Source organism: Danio rerio, chromosome 6 (genome assembly GCF_049306965.1).
Source record: "Danio rerio strain Tuebingen ecotype United States chromosome 6, GRCz12tu, whole genome shotgun sequence".
Lineage (NCBI taxonomy): Eukaryota > Metazoa > Chordata > Actinopteri > Cypriniformes > Danionidae > Danio > Danio rerio.
The window spans coordinates 58,278,231-58,297,500 of NC_133181.1; the positions used below are offsets into that span (position 1 = coordinate 58,278,231).

Below are 19,270 nucleotides of genomic sequence, written 5' to 3' on the forward strand. Positions count from 1 at the left end.
CAACACAGCAAAATCTCCTTTCATTGGCTAAAATATTGTGACACATTGTCAGGGATTCATCAGTGTTGCTTACACAGACAATGTTAGGCAGAGGCCTAATAATAGCAACGTCTGGCAAAAACTCAAAGCAGTCTCAGTCTCAGACGTCGCACAGACCACGCACTCAAAAATAGCAAGAGCCTGCTCGAAAAAACAACCACAGTCTGATTGGTTGGCTTCAAGCTCTTTTATAGTACATCGGGCTTTGGCAGTTTCGAGGTTTGGAACACATAGACAACAGTTATGCATTTGCCAGACTATTCAGCTCACAATTATTTAATATACAAGAATCTGACAAAGGATAAGAGAGGATAAAAATGATGGGAAAAACTGTTCATTCTGAACCATCTCATCATTGCACAGAAGAAAAGTAGTAATACAGGTTTTTAGGGTTGTCAGAATACTGGAAATTGGTACCAATCAATGCTGAAATTTTAAAAACGTCCATTTCCCACTAACATTTGAGACACTGATTTGACATTGTGTTCACGTGCTCAACAGAAATGACTGAGATTGAAGGTCATCAGTTCACCGAACTCACCACTGTTTACTGAGTGTAACCACAGATACAGGGACAGGGGAGTGTTTTAAAGACACATTGATCAGCTGATTTGTCTATAAACTAACACACGAGCTGATGAATTGCAGCTTTAAAACGTCCCAGTGTGCCTGTATATGTGTTTACAGTTAAGAGCAGTGAGTTCAGTGAACTGATGACCTTCACGGCCAATCACAGTCATTTCTGTTGAGCATGTGAACACACTGTCAAATCAGCGCTGTTTAAATGTTAATGGGAAATGGACGCTTTTAAAATTTCAGTATAGATTGGTAGCGAATTTCAGTATCTCAACAACCCTACAGTTTTTTTTTAAAATTACGTGAGAGTGAGTATTTTGGGTGAACAACATTTTAAAATTCATGTGCATTGGATATTTTTGTTATACAAGCAAAAAAGAGTCATATTTTCTTGATATTTCTTCTATACTTTCATTAATAATACACAAAACAACTTTAAAAATTCTTAAGCAATCAATTTCCAGCAGTTCTCATTTAAATAACTGAAAATAATATTTTAGCAATTAATAAATTACTTGTTAGCCCTGATAAGAGAAAGTGCATGTGAAGATTATGCGTTGTAGTCTATAATAATCATAATTTTCTGTAAAGACATGGGGAAAAAATAGCAATACTGTACAGGACAGTTTCATTAGTTTGCCTTTTTTAATGTAAATATATATATATATATATATATATATATATATATATATATATATATATATATATATATATATATATATATATATGTATATATATATATATATTTATAACATTTTTTAAATTTATATAATATAAAAATATATAATAATAATAATAATAATATATATATATATATATATAAATTAGGCTGTATTATATTATTTTATATGACTACAAAACCTTTTTTTATTATTAATAAAACTTTTTACTATTTAAAATTTAAAAAATAAATAAAAATACACTCACCGGCCACTTTATTAGGTACACCTGTCCAACTGCTCGTTATTGGACATTTCTAAGCAGTCAATCACATTGTCAAGACGATCTGCTGCAGTTCAAAATGAGCATCAGAATGGGGATGAAAGGTAATTTAAGTGACTTTGAACGTGGCATGGTTGTTGGTGCCAGACGGACTGGTCTGAGTATTTCAGAAACTGCTGATCTACTGGGATTTTCACGCACAACCATCTCTAGGATATACAGAGAATGGTCCGAAAATATATATAACAAACTGAGACTACAATCCACACAGGCTCACCAAAATTTGACAATAGAAGATTGGAGAAATGTTGCCTGATCTGATGAGTCTCCATTTCTGCTGCGACATTCAGATGGTCGGGTCAGAATTTGGTGTCAACAACATGAAAGCATGAATCCATCATGTTTTATATCAGTGGTTCAGGTTGCTGGTGATGGTGTAATGGTGGGGGGATATTTTCTTGGCACACTTTGGGCTCATTAGGACTAATTGAGCATCGTGTCAACGCCACAACAAACCTGAGTATTGTTGCTGACCATGTCCACCCCTTTATGACCACAGTGTACTCATCTTCTGATGGCTACTTCCAGCAGGATAACACACCATGTCATAAAGCGTGAATCATCTCAGACTGGTTTCTTGAACATGACAATGAGTTCACTGTACTCAAATGGCCTCCACAGTCACCAGAGCTCAATCCAATAGAGCGCCTTTGGGATGTGGTGGAAAGGGAGATTTGCATCATAGATGTGCAGCCGACAAATCTGCAACAACTGCGTGATGCTATCATGTCAATATAAAGCAAAATCTCTGAGGAATAGTTCCAATACCTTGCTGAATCTGTGCCACTGAGGATTAAGGCAGTTCTGAAGACAAAAGGGGATCCCACATGGTACAAGTAAGGTGTACCTAATAAAGTGGCCGGTGAGTGTATATTTTACTGGTTTATTTTAATATATATATATATATATATATATATATATATATATTTTTTTTATAAAATAGAGTTTTACAAGTTATATCATTAAAAATATAATTATCGCAACACTCAATATCACAACACAATATTTTGCCAGTACCCTGCAGCCACAATATTGATCAGATTAAAGGAATGCAGCTGAACCACAATATCAAATCCGAATATGCTTAAAAAAAGGAAAACTGCTAAAAGTCTGTCAACTGGAGACTAATAAAAGGCATCTCGACATCCAGTAAAGTGCGGCGTGACCTTCTCCTGTCGAGATCAACAAAAGCTCCTGCAGCAGGAACCGGTCTGGCGTCTCCATCATCAGCTTCTCTGCTTCTCTGACTAGACTCTTCACCTAGCAGGAGTTCAGAGGAGCGACAGCGCACAGCAGAGCCGCCATCTGCTGCCCTTGACTGCTGATCCCAGACCAGTTTGATCTTTCCTCTCATTACAATTGGTCCTGGAGGAGCGCTAATGCACAAATCTGTCCAGATATCTGTGGGGTTTGTGAAGCGGCGTTGAGTGCTAATAAGAAGCGGCGCTGCGGTTCCAGCACGTGCATCTGACCCGCACAGACAGATCAATGTTTTCTGAAAGGGTTTTAGAGATGTTCTGTGACACTCGGACTCGCAGATAATGATTCATGTTGCAGAGGTGGTCTCAAGCTGTTAGTGGGACACAACAAACTATACTTACACTGTGTCCTACACTGAAAAAAAAGTATTTATTGGATTTACTACATTTTTTTTAAGGTGAGTGGTTGCAAACAATTTATATGGGCGGAATTGAAACAAACAACGGGAGTGGCATGGTGGCTCAGTGGTTAGCACAGACGCCTTACTACAAGATGGTTGCTGGTTTGAGTCCCAGCTGGGCCAGTTTGCATTTCTGTGTGGAGTTTGCATGCTCTCCTTGTGTTGACGTGGGTTGGCCAGTTTTTCCTCCATTAGATTAGTTTTATTGAACATGAATTGGATCCATTTAGAGGTCTGCACCTGACCAGATTTTTTGCGGCGCGGGAATAAATTTCAGAATAAAGCACGGGAGCTGGGTGGTCGATTTTGTTAGCGGGAACGGATGCGGCGGGTAGAAAACGGGGCGGGTCGGGCAACGTGACATTGAATGCTGAACATGCTGGGAGGGGTTGGGTTTGGACTAAAACCTGGCCAGAAATCTATATATATATATATATATATATATATATATATATATATATATATATATATATATATATATATATATATAATGCATGATAAAAATATAGAATGAAGGGCGTCACGATGGCACTGCTGGGTCAGTTGGCATTTCTGTGTGGAGTTTGCATGTTCTCCCTGTGTTGGCGTGGGTTTTCTCCGGGTGCTCTGGTTTCCCCCATTAGTCCAAAGGCATATGCTAAAGGTGAATTGGGTCTAGCTAAATTGTTCGTATATGTGTGTGAATGAGATTGTATGGGTGTTTCCCAGTGATGGGTTGCAGCTAAAAGGGCATTCGCTGTGTAAAACATATACTGCATAAGTTGGCGGTTCATTTTGTGGTGGCGACCCCGGATTAATAAAGGGACTGAGCCAGGCATGTCCAAACTCAGTCCTGGAGGGCCAGTATCCTGCAAAGTTTAGTTCCAACCCCAATAAGACACACCTAGGCTAACTAATCAAGCTCTTACTAGGCTTTCTAGAAACATCTTTGCAGGTGTGATGAGGCAAGTTGGAGCTAAAATCTGCAGGACACCTGCCCTCCAGGACCAGGTTTGGACACCCCTGGACTAAGCGAAAAAAAAATGAATGAATGAATAATTAAATCAATAAATATAGAACACTCTCAGAAATAAAGGTATACGAGTTGTCACTGGGGTGGTACCTTTTTGTACCTAAAAGGTCCATATTAATACCCTGAGGATACATACTAGTGCCAAAAAGTACAAAAGTGTTCCTCTTAAAATTTGTAGGTACTAATATATACACCTTTACGGTAACAATATCAATATCTTTTGAAAAGGTACCACCCCAGTGACAACTTGCGTACATTTCTGAGTGTGAACGAACACATAGACTAAATTTGCATTGTCAGCCCAAACACAAATGCTCGAGGACGAAAATGTTTGTTACTTATTGTTAATGCTATGCTAATGAAGAGAAACAGTAATAGTGACGCCTGTCTTAACAAACAACACTAATGAGACCAAACGAGACTAAACAGGAGGGGAAATGTGTTTTTTAGAGGACAGGAAGAGTTTGCGAAGCTGCTCACTCTGAAAAAAGATGATTCATTTGATTTCATACATTTTCATAAGGTAAGTGGTTGCAAACCATGTACAGTTGAAGTCAGAATTATTAGCACCCCTTTGAATTTTTTTTCTTTTTCAAATATTTCCCAAATGATGTTTAACAGAGCAAGGAAATTTTTACAGTATGTCTGATAATATTTTTACTTCTGGAGAAAGTCTTATTTGTTTTATTTCGGCTAGAATAAAAGCAGTTTTTAATTTTTTAAACACCGTTTTAAGGTCCAAATTATTAGCCCCTTTAAGCTAATTTTTTCGACAGTCCACAGAACAAACCATTGTTACACAATTACTTGCCTAATTACCCTAACCTAACCTAGTTAAGCCTTTAAATGTCACTTTAAACTGTAAAGAAGTGTCTTGAAAAATATCCAGTCAAATATTATTTACTGTCATCATGGCACAGATAAAATAGATCAGTTATTAGAAATGAGTTATTAAAACTATTATGATTAGAAATGTGTTGGGGGGGCTAAAATTCTGACTTCAACTGTATATAGGCTGAATTTAAACAAATTAAGTTGATCATTACCACATTCATTTGTTTAAATGCAAATTGTTTGCAACCACTTACCTTACAATTCAGCATATCCAATGAATAATTTATTTCAGTGCATCAGGTCTGATTGAAGTGGCCTGTTGAATCATCTTGTCTGGTCGAGACAGAACTGAAAAACTGCAGGTGTTCAGCTCTTCATATTAAACACACATATGCGCGCACACGCACACACACACACACACACACACACACACACACACACACACACACACACACACACACACACACACACACACACACTGCCCTGAAGACTGACCTCTGTCATGGGTAACAACGATTGCTCAAGTCTATCTCTGCCTCTCTCCACTGTTTGTCTCTCTACAAACATCAACAGTGTCTCTTCTGGTAATTGGTGACAGCTCTGACGCTCTCACAGAGTAAAAAAAGAGAAGAAGCTGAAAATACACTGGGAGAAAAAAGGAGAAAGCAAAAACACACCTCGATGAGCAGCGGAAAAGTGTGAAAAAGACAAACAAGAGGAAGTGCGAGATCTGCTTGGAGGAAAAAAAAAAAACACTTCAAAACGGAGTAACTAGCTTTTCTGACGTTAACCTTTTATAACGGTAACGACATTTCGTCATCCAAACAGGTCATGCGGTCATAGAATAAGATCAACTTATATCATTTAGGGATTTTTATGCTCACATTAACTTAAAACATCTGTAAATTAGCAGTTTTACACATTTTGTGGTTCATGTTTTTATTTTCCCATGTTTATTTCTGCTTTGGAATTGCATTATGGGACCTTGATCTTTCCTTGAACCTTGAAAAAGTAACTTTTATTAACATTTTTGTTAGTTTAAAATAATAATAATAATAATAATAATAATAATAATAATAATAATATTAACAATAATAATAATAATAATAATAATAATAATAATAATAATTTTAAGAGATGAGCACGCAACACCACCAAAAGGCATCATGGCCTTTGGGGTTTTCCATTTTCTTCAATTTCCCGTTCATGACATTGTCTACAGCATGCTGCTGGCCTTTCATTTAGTTTTAATTGAGAATGCTGACAGTACAATTTATCTACACAATTTTGCCGCCTATTTATGAAGATTATTTGTCATTTAATGCAGCATATTTTTTTCTCATTTGGTTGATTTATGATTTAACAGGATTATATGATATTATTACATTCCCCATCGCTCTGTTCCACCACAACCACAGAAATACATATGCATATCATTCATTCATTCATTTTCCTTCTTTATTTATCAGAGGTCGCCACAGCAGAATGAACAGCCAACTTTGGCAAATGTCTTACAGAAACACCTATACACTCTATTTACTCATTGTTCTGTCATTTATTTTCATTATAAAGTTATAACTCATGTTAAAATCCAAAACTTTTTTATTTATTTTTAAAGAGAGAAATGGACTATTGTTTGTTTTTTTATTAATATTTTGCGCTGTGTTTGGTTACTGAGTGCAAAGAGCATAGAATCACCAAGAGGCGACACTCTAGTGCGATCAAGGAAACAGCCACTAGACGGCGGAGCGGCCATTTTGGACTGAAAAGTCCAATAGAGCAACAGCATATTATAAGTCTGTAAAATAAACTATTTAAAGTGCCGATGATTGTGATAGTAAGTGTTGTATTGTCGTCTTTCAGGTTGTATCTCAGCTTTACTGCGCTTTTTAAATAAACAGATAAAAAACAAAGCAGCTGCTTGCCATCACGACAGCAAGAAGATCCAATGGACGGCCGATCGCTTTCACTCCAAAATGGTGGAATCCGGGGCTGTTGCAGGGCGCTGCTGTTGCAATGAAACGTTCTATTGAGTGTCGCCTCTTGGTCATTCTGAGCTCTTTGCTCAGCAGCAATAAGCAACACTTTAAAATATAAGCAGTTTTCTTGTGATTTTCTAAACTAGTAGTGTTTTGAATATAAAAGTGAAGTTTCATAAACTAATTTCGAGAGGAGCAGTGACATGATTGAGCACAGCTGGCCATTAATTCGTAATCAGTAATAATCCAATCAGATTGTTCCCAGCCTACTATAAATGGATCACTTTCTAACCTTTTTCCCTATCTTCATTTCGGAAGAATCCCCCCTTCCACCCCATCTCCTCCTTTTTCTCCCCTTTCTAAAAGGGAGAACTATCGAGACCTTCCTGATCTCGGATCCTCTGATTTGCTTATTGACCGGGCGGGAGCCCTGGGCTCAAATATCTCCGAGCTCAGGGTTCTCTCCCGGGACAGCATGCCAAACCTGCCATAATGCTAAGCATATCTAAGTGTGAACTCTTGAAAATGCATAATAATGGTGATGACTGTAAAACCATGACTATTCTTTAGACCAAAATCTATAATTGATGTATCCTTAATTGTTACGCAGTTTAAAACATAAAATATGAATGAGTCTGGGGCTGTTTCTCAATATCAAGTACGCAAAGTTCGGACACCTTGGAAGTTCAGACTTCTCAAGTTCAGACTTGGAAGAACGAAATCCCGAGGACGTGAGGACACAAGTCGGGTACTTCTTCAAATTGAACAGCAGTCTACTTTATTACGTCACTTACCTCACCATGGATTCATTGGTTTCACTGTACATTAACAATAAAATTATTTATTATTTAAAGCACGACCCTGTAATTATTATTATATCAAAATTTTAAATCTAAATTTTTGATTTAAAAATAATGTACACATTTATATAAATGTGAAGTAAAATGAGTTGTTATACACAGACACGTGTCCTTGATTATCAGATTTAATAAGCTACAATGGTAACTATACACACAATAAGAAATAAAGATTACGTCAAACTATTTGGTAAACAAAGACAAACCTTGTACAACTCGGTTAGTTCCCTGCTGAATATCTAGCTTAAACCAGCCTAGGCTGGTTGGCTGGTTTTAGCTGGTTGACCAGCCTGGTTTTAGAGATGTTTTGGCCATTTCCAGGCTGGTTTCCAACCATTTCCAGCCTGGTCCTAGCTGGTCAGGCTGGAAAATTACCAGCCAAATCCAGCTAAAAGGGTTAGCATAATTAACGTAAAGACAATTATAAAAAATAACAAAATAATACATCTGAGAACAAATAATAGATTTAAAACACCAAAAGCTGTCTGTTAGATATACACAAGATGAATTAAATATCATGTTTTAACTACAATAGAGTGATGACACATTGTACAAGTGATGTTGTGTAGTTTTAAATATAATATATTAACATTTTAATGCAGAAAAATCTAATGTAGGTGTCTTTATGAGCACGAATACAGCACGAATACAGCATATGGGCTCTTATATTGCTGTTGTGTCATCACTTATATTGCAAGTCATCTCTCTCTAGCCTCTTGTTTGGGATGCTTCTTATGAACTGGTCCCCATGACAAACTAATCGAATAGCCCTGCTCTAGATCATATTTTACAAATGCAGTCAGGGTGGACGGTTTTGCATGCGTTTAACCATAGTAAATCATATACAGTACTTTCATAGCACACATGCATGTTGCAGTGTTGTTTGTGGACTGATATCTGCAGGTTAAGACTCACAGAGCGGCGGCTCTATTAAGCTTTTAAAAGCAGCAATTTTGTGCGTCAGTGTGTGTGCGTGTGTGTGTGTGTAAGGGTAAACGGCACATTTTGTAATAAGGTTGGCACTTCAAAAGGACTGTTTGAACCCTGTGGAATGGCCTCGCCTCGCTCTCCATTTGTAGTCTAACAATATCATTGTTTTTTTTTTTTTGGTGCTGAGACGAGGACGGAGCCTGACAGCCCAGACCAGCTCACGCAGACACAGAGATTTAGGATCAAACAGCTGAAAAAACTGAAGCCTATGAAGAATAAAGTTGCAGATTGAACTGTATTGAATGCATTTGGCTGCTCAAGCAATTCAACAGCGAACCAGCGAAACCGCTTAATGTGGCAAACATACAGGAAGCTTAAATTACGATACTTATATTTAAACTAATGCTTTACTTATAAGTGGACTTATAATTTTTTAACCTATTTTTGTTTCTCTCATGAATATAGTAAAATTATAGTAATTTGATGCACTTTGATAAATTCCAGGGTTCTGAATGAGAATCAGTCAAATTCCATAGTATTTACCATTTCTAACCATTGAACAGGCAAAAGTGGAAAATGATAAGCAAAATAATGATTCCATGTCCTTTTTTAACATCAAGTAAAACATATCCAAAATGTTTTTTAAATATTCATTTTTTCTTTCTTTTAGGATTTAATAAGCTGCATCTCCCAGGATACATTGTGAATACATACTTATGTATGTAAAGCAAGTCATAATTACTATTGTTTTTAATTTCTATAAACTGTTTTTACATTATAAAACTTGCCAAACATAAGAAATCAGTTATTAATAAATTTTCAACAGTGCATAGCAAATAACAAATACATATTTTATAAATATATTATAAATAAATAGATTAAATATTTGATTTATTTAGGATTTTATGAAATACATCTGCCAGGATACATTACCTTATAAAGGTATATAATTTTTCTTTTTTTAAATTTGCAGCTAAAATTGCTAATTATTGCTTTATTAGACTATGACTTTTCGTTAGCATTACATACTTGACCCAATTTTGTCCCTCATTTTGTCGTTAGTTTAAATTATTTAGGGCCCTATCATACACCCGGTGCAATAACGCACAAGATGTGTTTTCTAGACGTGTTGCTTGTTTCAGACCAACGCAACACTAATTTTCTCGTTTTCCGCCACGTTGATTTTATAGCGAATCCATTTGCGCCACTTTGTGGACTCATGGGTGTGCTGGTCTGGAAAAAGACGTATGCTAAGGCACATTGTTGGTGCGTTGCTTTTTGAGTAACTAAAATAGACTGTGCAATAGATCAGCTGGAAGCAGGTCTAAAGGCCAGCGCAGAGCGCATGAGTTGTGCGCCTCGCTCATTGCTTAAAAAACGCAGGATGTACCAACACAATCTCACGGCAATTCGTAACTTTTTCATTTAGTGGCTAATTCGTACGAATTCGTACAATCTTATTCATACATTTTAGTACAATTTGCTCATCCCCCAATGAAGTTTGAGTTAAGGGATGGGGTTAGGTGCCACGCCTCTTTTTTAAAATCGTACAATTTCATACGACTGAACTCGTATGAATTTGTACGAATTAGCCACTAAACTGCCAAAACGTAAAATACTTACGTTTTCTCGTGAGATCAGGCTGGATGTACAGCACTTCGAAAATATCTTCACAAATGAAAAAGAATTAAAGGATTAAAATGTTACAAAAATTATTTTCTATAACTATAAAAACCTTGGGGGCTTTTTTTCAGTTTATTTACGACACTTTGCTTTTGTATAATGTTATTATCATTAGTATTATTTATTATTTACATGTTTTATTTGACCCTTTTGTAGTGATTTTAGTGAGCTGTCTATTAGTAATGAAGCAAAGGGTTTTGATTTCTGTCATCTGTTGTAAATTTTGTAATACATTTTTACAGAGCCTTTTTTTATTTTCAATGCAGTTATTTTATGTCTAATTCTGTACATTCATGTTAAACACTACTTTGAGACTGTGTTCACAGCCAAAGAATGTTGAATAAAATATTTGGTGGAGAAAAATGATTTTTGGGCTAATATAAGAGCAGTCAAAACAGACTGATCAATAGGGTATATGCTGAAGCATGCTAATAGGACTTTTAATTTGCCAGTAACCTGGGTTAAGCGCTTCCGGCGAATTGTATTCAATGCCAAAATTGGCGCGTTTAAGGTCTGTTTTCTTTAAAAATCAGCAATCTCCACTAGCTGAGTGATATCCGATATAAAGTGGGTCTCAGATTGTACAAGAAGCACTGCATTAAACTACATTTTCATCCGCCATATCTTTAATATATGAGCATTTATTTTACTCCAGTATATTCAATGGAGCTTCTGCGCTAGCCTGCCGATTCTGACGGGCGCATGCGAGTAAACAGCTTTTTGTCTCGTTTTACGCTTGAGCAACTAAACGAATGCCAAAGTTTATTTAACTGAATGTATTTTAATAACATTACAACATCGATGCTGTAAAAGGAACCGTATAAAATGAGAAAAAAGTTCACAATAACAGGTCACCGGAAGTTTATCAGTATGGGAAGAACACTAGCTCGGCATATACCCTATTTTGACCAGGAACACTAAAGTAAGGGGCAGGATGTAAACAAGACAGGAGGGTTAATTTTGATGCATTGTTTCAGAAAATAAAACACAATTCTTCACTTGTCTAGAAAATGCCTCCTGCTTTAAAAAAAAAGATATGTGGACTAGAAACAAGACAATAACAATTTTTTTTTGCATACATAAATAAAGGAACAAGTGAAGATAAGTAAGTGATGACAGAAGTTTCATTTTTGGGTGAACAATTCCCTTAATTGTTGCAGATGAATGCAATTACTGCCGAAATGCACAAAAGAGTTGGTATTCAGTCAGGTACATGAAACAGATGGTGAGGCAAAATATTATAATTACTGCTTATATCGGCTCTGTGGCTGTTATCGATGACTGAATCAGCTTAAATACAGTCTGATGTCGAGCACCTCACGCTTCATTCAGGTTTAACGCGCTCAGCAGTATCTAACCTCTCCATTCCAAAACCAAGCACGGCTACTGGAGATTTCCTGACTAATTAATCAGGATTAACTAGCTAATAGGATTTGTTCCAGATAACATCTAACAATCAAGATAATACGGAGAAGGTAACAACTGTAGTGTGTAACCTATAGATACGAGTAACTGTCTGAGGAGATAACGGGAGATAACTTTACACCAGTGTACACTCAGAGCCTTCACTTCTGTTTCAGCTTTGGCTAATTAGCTCTCAAACTCCACTTACTGTAGATATTCTCTCTAAGCTGCTGAAATACAGAAAATGTAGATGTCTACAATAGCTGAAGAAGAGCTTCAAGACAGTTCATTCATTCATTCATTTTCTTGTCGGCTTAGTCCCTTTATTAATCTGGGGTCGCCACAGCGGAATGAACCGCCAACTTATCCAGCAAGTTTTACGCAGCGGATGCTCTTCCAGCCGCAACCCTTCTCTGTGAAACATCCACACACACACATTCACACACACACTACGGAAAATTTAGCCTACCCAATTCACCTGTACCGCATGTCTTTGGACTGTGGGGGAAACCGAAGCACCCGGAGGAAACCGAAGGCAGGGAGAACATGCAAACTCCACACGGAAACGCCAACAGAGCAGAGGTTCGAACCAGCAACCCAGTGACCTTCTTGCTGTGAGGCGACAGCACTGCCTACTGCGCCACTGCCTCGCCCCGCTTCAAGAGAGTTCACACTGCAAAAAAAGGCTTTCCTTGCTTAGAGTTTGTATTGTTTTAGCCTAAATATCTACAAATTCTTAAATCAAGAAGCATTTACTAGACAAGTGAATCTTATTGTCTTGTTTTAAGAAATAGCTTGTAGAAAATAGGCGCCACGGTACCTCATTGGTAAGCACAGTTAACCTACAGCAAGAAGGTTGCTGGTTTGAGTCTCGGCTGGATCAGTTGGCATTTCTGTGTGGAGTTTGCATGTTCACCCTGTGTTTGCATGGGTTTCCCCCTCAGTCCAAACACATACGCTATAGGTGAATTGAATAAACTAAATTGGTTGGCCGTAGTGTATGAGTGTGTGTGTGTGTGTGTGTGAATAAGTGTGTATGGATGTTTCCCAGTACTGGGTTGCGGCTGGAAGGGCATCTGCTGTGTAAAACATATGCTGGATCAGTTGGCGGTTCATTCTGCTGTGGTAAACCCTGATAAATAAAGGGACTATTCATTCATTCATTTTCAGCTTAGTCAGGTGGAGAAATCTAAGCTTGTTTTTAATAAAACAAATATAAATATGCTTATAATAAATAATAATACTGATAATAACAATATACAAAAGCAAGTTGTCATGAATAAACTGAAAAAAAAATAAAAAATATAAAGGATTTTATATTTATGTTGAAATTATTATATATTTTTTATATTTTATCCTTTAATTCTTTTTGATTTGTAAAGATATTTGTGTATTGCTGTACATCCTGTTTGTTTTAAGCAATGTGTAAGTGAAGCACACAACTAACGTGCTCTGCGCTGGACTTTAGACCTGGTTTCAGCTGGTCTATTACACAGTCTATTTTAGTTAATAGCAACATGCCACAATGAGACTTAACAGACCTCTTTTCTAGACCAGAAAACTCATGAGTCCACAAAGTGGATTTAAACAACGTGGCGGAAAATGGGAAAATGAAGGTTGCGCTAGTCTGAAAATAGCAACACATTGGGGCAAACATACTCCTTATTGTGCCGGGTGTATGACAGGGCCCCTTAAATTCAATTCAATTGAATTCAGCTTTATTTGTATAGCGCTTTAAAATGTAGATTGTGTCAAAGCAGCTTCACATAAATGGTCATAGTAAATTGGAACAGAGTAGTTTTTAGTGTTTAAGTTCAGTTCAGTTTAGCTTAGTTCAGTGTGCTTTATAATCATTACTAAGAGTCCAAACACTGAAGAGCAAATTCATCGATGAGTAGCTCTACCGATCTCATGTTGTTTGCCCTTTATTGATGTCGCAACTTAAGTTAATCCACAGCGCCACACATGCTTGGTTGAAAGTCTTTTCTTATTAATTTTGCTGTAAAAAAATTACAATAAAATAGGGAATTGTGATTGTATTTTTGATAGGAAACTGATTTTATTATTATTAAAATATTATTGAAGAGAGACAGCTGGAGAGCCATGTAGTTTTGGTCAAAGAGCCACATGTGGCTCGCGAGCCATAGGTTCCCTACCACTGGGTTAGTACTTTAAATGAATGTTCCTGGTTATCAATGTGCACAATTCCACAGAGCCAAAAAAATGGCTTCATAATCTTTCATCAAAATGAACTGACTCACTCTCTGCCTCCAAAAACCACATCAGCAAACGCTTCTTCTTCAAGCACCTGTCAAACAGAGATCCAATCAATTCCCGAGGGACAAAATACGCTGCTAGCTTTTTCTGTTTAGAATAACAGCACAGGCAGCAGGGTGGCTCAGTGGGTACCACTGTCGCCTCATAGCAAGAAGGTCACTGATCAACTCCTGGCTGGGCCAGCGTTTCTGTGTTAAGTGTGAGTGGGTTTCACCTCCGGGTGCTCCAGTTTCCCCCACAGTCCAAATATATGTACTATAAGTCAATTGGATGAAGTATATTGGCCGTAGTGTATGAGTGTGTGTGAATGTGAGAGCGTACGGGTGTTTCTCAGTACTAAGCTGTGGCTGGAAGGACATCCGCTGCGTAAAACATATGCCAGAATAGTTGCCGGTTCATTCCGCGGTGGTCACTCCTGGTAAATAAAGGACTATGCTGAAGGAAAATGAACGAATTACATCCACATTTCTAAGCAAGTAACGCCCCATTCACACGGGGCTTCAGCGTCATCACTTGACAGAGGGTGTGTCTGAAGTCGGGGCTGACGCGATGGTCATAGCGTGAAATTAGTCAGCAATAGGCCACTGTCTGAGCTGGTGTATTTGCATACAGCAATCTGATTGGCTGACGCTTCCGTCGGCGCTTGAAAAGTTGAGCAAGTCCCAACTTCTGCAGCGAGCAATGCCTCTAAAATGGCGCCGACGGATCCACAATGCAGTTCGGCAACTCCTGACGTCACCCGTTCAAAGTGAATCGGAAGCGTTGAAGCTGATGCCCCATGTGAATGGGGTGTAAAGGTGTTAGGACAGCTGTGCATGTTTACTTTTGTATCAGATGCATTATTCCGCATGCCGTCACTGCTTTCCTGCTTATTCCACAAACAATAACATACAGGCACTCAGAACACAGATATACACACATACAAAGACAGAGAGACATACACAGACACAACATGCAGCTTACAGACGACACACACAATTAAAAAGACAGAGATATAAAAGAAAAACAAATAAGGATCAATGATGTGATGTTTGTGTCCAGAATTTCATACATTATTAAAATGTGTAAAATTCAAAACTATTTTGATATGATTAATAAAACTAATATACTAATAAAACTAATATTTCTGCTAAAATGTCTACGTCGCAAGTGCATATTTAAAGGAAGAAACATGAAGAAATACTGTAAGCATGTAATAAAAATACATTTAGAAATTATTATCGTTATTTTTATTTCCAGAAATTGGTTAGAATGAAAATAAGAGAAAAGAAATCAGGGTGATTCCACCAAATTTGGACTTCTTAGTTCTTCTGAACTGAAAATATTGGTTTTATAATGACTCAAACAATATTTTAATGCAAAAGTTTTCTAAATGACAACTATTTTTGTTTTTAAATATTTAAGAAATGTCATTAATAGCCTATAAAATAAAAATAAAGGCAAAGAAAATCTTTCAGAAAAGTTAGTCTGTATATAGTTATATAGTAATATAATATAATAAAATAAAATATAATATAAGGTGTAATATAATATAATAAAATATAATAAAATATAAGGTGTAATATAATATAATATAACATAATATAATGTGTAATATAATAAAATGTGTAATATAATATAATAATATAATATAATATAATATAATATAATATAATATAATATAATATAATATAATATAATATAATATAATTTAATATAATATAAGGTGTAATATAATATAAGGTGTAATATAATATAATATAATATAATATAATATAATATAATATAATATAATATAATATAATATACTGTGTAATATAATATAATATAATGTGTAATATAATAAAATGTGTAATATAAATTAATAAAATAAAATATAATATAAGGTGTAATAAAATATATTATAATAAATATAATATAATATAATATAATATAATATAATATAATATAATATAATATAATATAATATAATATAATATTGCAGGTTTTTAATTTATTCATTATAAATAATAAACAACCTGAATAAATCTAATATAATAATAAATAATTGAAAAAAATCCTATTAAACCAAGCGGTTGTGTTCAACTTCATATTTTACCAAGCTTTATTAAGAGTTTATTATTTATAATTGATTACTAAATACAAAAATAATTAATTAAAGTGAATTAACTTTTCAACATCTTGACCTGCTTTTTGTCATTGACCCACAAACAGAAATACGACACAACAGAAATGAACTATGGACCTTTTCATACAAGAAAAGTCCAAGTCAGTGAGGAACACAGGACTACACAGAGACACACACACGTCACATTGTTTGCGTGAAAACACACACAAGTGTCTCACGCATTCGGCATCAATTTGCCCGTCTCTCACCTTTTTTGGGCGGACAGGTGGTGTTGACCACTGGAGAAAAACGCACAACACACACGACTTTAGAATATCGTCACACAACATCCATCTACACACACCAGACAAAAGACACTCGATCTCTCAGATTACTGTAAAGTCACAATGCATGCTCATATGTATGAAATTGTGGTCATTACCATGGGATTGTTGTTACATGCACAACATCTTTACACTTAATTATTTACAGTAAAGTCAACCATTTTAGAAGGACTGAGTAATAAGTCAACAATATGCCAACAAAAGCCGTCACAGTTAAAGGAACACTCCACTTCTTTGTTTTTAGTTTTAGGAAATAGGTTCATTTTATAACTTCCTGCAGTTAAAAAGTTTAATTTGATAGTTTTTTAAATCCATTCAGCCTCATGTATTAAGCTCCTTGGCCATTTAGTGATTTGTAGATGTAACAGGATTATTTTGGATATACTGATTTCACTATATTTTCCTCCTGTTTACTTACTGTTCATATAAAATTGTTTTGTGTTAACAATATAAATGTAAAAAGAGTCTGTAAAGTGACAGTGGTTTCACCAGAGCCGGCTCAAGGCATAAGCGAACTAAGAGGCTGCTTAGAGCCCCGTGGCCACCAGGGGGCCCCCAAGAGTGCTTGAAATTATTGTGTGACTTTCGTTTTAGTTTGTTGAGTTGTGGATTAGTGGTGGGACAAAATATATGCCCATTTATAGTGTTATTTCTGACCGCAATACATACTCTGGCGCTAAGATTTTTACTTAAATTTACAAAAGATCTGATTTAATTAATCAGTTTTTTCACACTGACTGCAGCAGATAACCGCTTTAGCTACAGTAGACCCAGCCGCCACCAGGTGGCTCTTCCCGTAAGCAGCAAAATGCTTTTTTTATGAACTTGGCGATTAAAAAAATAAGCTTCTGATTTATAAAATTGACAGTTGTTAAATACACTGCAAAACTTATTTTCTTTCTTATAGTTTTTGTGTGATTTTTAGTCCAAATATCTAAAAATTCTTAAACCAATAAGCATTTTCTAGAAGGATATTTAGTCAAAATAATGTGAATTTTTCATTTAAAAAAAGCTCAATAATCTGCCAATTAGGGTAAATAAAAATATTGTTTTAGGTTTTAAATAAGATTATTTTACTTATCTCATTGGCAGATTAATTTGTTTTACAAAAAAAATCACTTAATTTAGAATTATTTCTGAAAACTGAACAATTTTTGTACATATTTAGTAATTTGATTGATATGCGAGTATGTCTAAAAAATGCTTCCTGATTTAATTTGATTTTAATTTAAATAGATATTTGCTGATTAATGTTTTGTGTCTAATTATTTAGATTTGTGGCAAGTAGTCATATAAAAAGTTGGATCAATAGGAAGTTGTTTCTGCAGAATAATATTTAGAATTGTCTTAAAACATATATTTTATGATGTAAGCAACACAGCTACAGTGAATAAAATCAATAATGTGTGTTTTAAATTTATAGTGTGAGAATTATCAAGGATTGACGATAATTTGTCATATTGTTTGCACCAAGGTGGCCCCAAATAAAATCCTGCTTAGGGCCCCCGGAAGGCTTGGGCCGGTCCTAGGTTTCACCCCCCTTGGGTTAACGTCAAGGTAGTATAGTCCAAGTAGCCATACCTGTTGCACTATTGCTTGAGCGGTCTTTTCCACCTTTACCTTGAACTAAGGAGGTATGCTCTACCTGTTCCAAATTGAATTTGGCTCTGGCCATAATTAACACACACAAATGCATATTTAAGTTTAATTTGAATCATTTGTTATATTTACTGATGTTTGTTATATTGTAGAATGTTATTTCTGTTGACAGTGTACATTTAATGTAATGAGCTGAAGCTGCCGATCTCATAATAACATTCTCTGTGCAGGTATGCAGTTATGATTTTTATTTTGACAATGTAATATGTGGATTGTCAGTGTTCACATGCTGATTTTTGAAATTGTGAGAGCTAGTTTTCTCTTTCCCTTTCCTGTCTTCGCATCCTTCCGCGGCGCCTCTCGCTCGTTTCCTCCATCTTTCATTCGCCTTTTTTTTCTTTTCCACCTTTACCTTGAACTAAGGAGTGTACATTTAATGTAATGAGCTGAAGCTGCCGATCTCATAATAACATTCTCTGTGCAGACTCAAAATGGTGTCCTCTCGTCATTCACTACACAACGCAGAGCAAAAGAGAGTACAATTACATAGACAAGTAATAATACGTTAAAATCTATTCTGAATGTAACTGGGAGCCAGTGTAATGTCCTAAGGACAGGTGTGATGTGCTCTGATTTTCTGGTTCTGGTCAGAATCCTGTCCGCAATGATCTGGATGAGCTGCTACTGTCTGACTGAGGAGGCCGTTACAGTAATCCACCCTGCTGCTGATAAAAGCATCAACAAGTTTCTCTAAGTCTTCACTGGAAACAAAGCATCTAATTCTTGCAATGCTTTTGAGATGATAGTAGGCTTTAATTTCTGCTTTGACATGACTACTGAAGCTCATATCTGACTCCAGATAATAACAATAAGTCTTGTTAAAGGTTCAGGACACTGTGTGTGTTGAGCATCAGTTAAGACAATAGCCCCTTTCACACATAAAGACCTTTCCGGAAAATTGCCGGCAATTTTCCGGAAAGGTTGTATG

At 36.0% G+C, this 19,270-nt stretch overlaps 1 protein-coding gene across 12 annotated transcripts in view; it reads right to left on the reverse strand.

Annotated features, from left to right (window-relative positions):
* slc12a5a (solute carrier family 12 member 5a) overlaps window positions 1-19,270 on the reverse strand; it is a 389,047-nt gene that overhangs the window by 140,513 nt on the left and 229,264 nt on the right. For 2 of the 12 annotated variants that reach the window (XM_068222080.2, XM_073954722.1), the window contains exon 2: window positions 16,609-16,638. The exons of the other annotated variants lie outside the window; for them this stretch is intronic. In XM_068222080.2, the coding sequence (XP_068078181.1) occupies window positions 16,609-16,638 (30 nt within the window). The remainder of the gene's footprint in view (window positions 1-16,608; window positions 16,639-19,270) is intronic. 12 annotated transcript variants of the gene reach the window in all.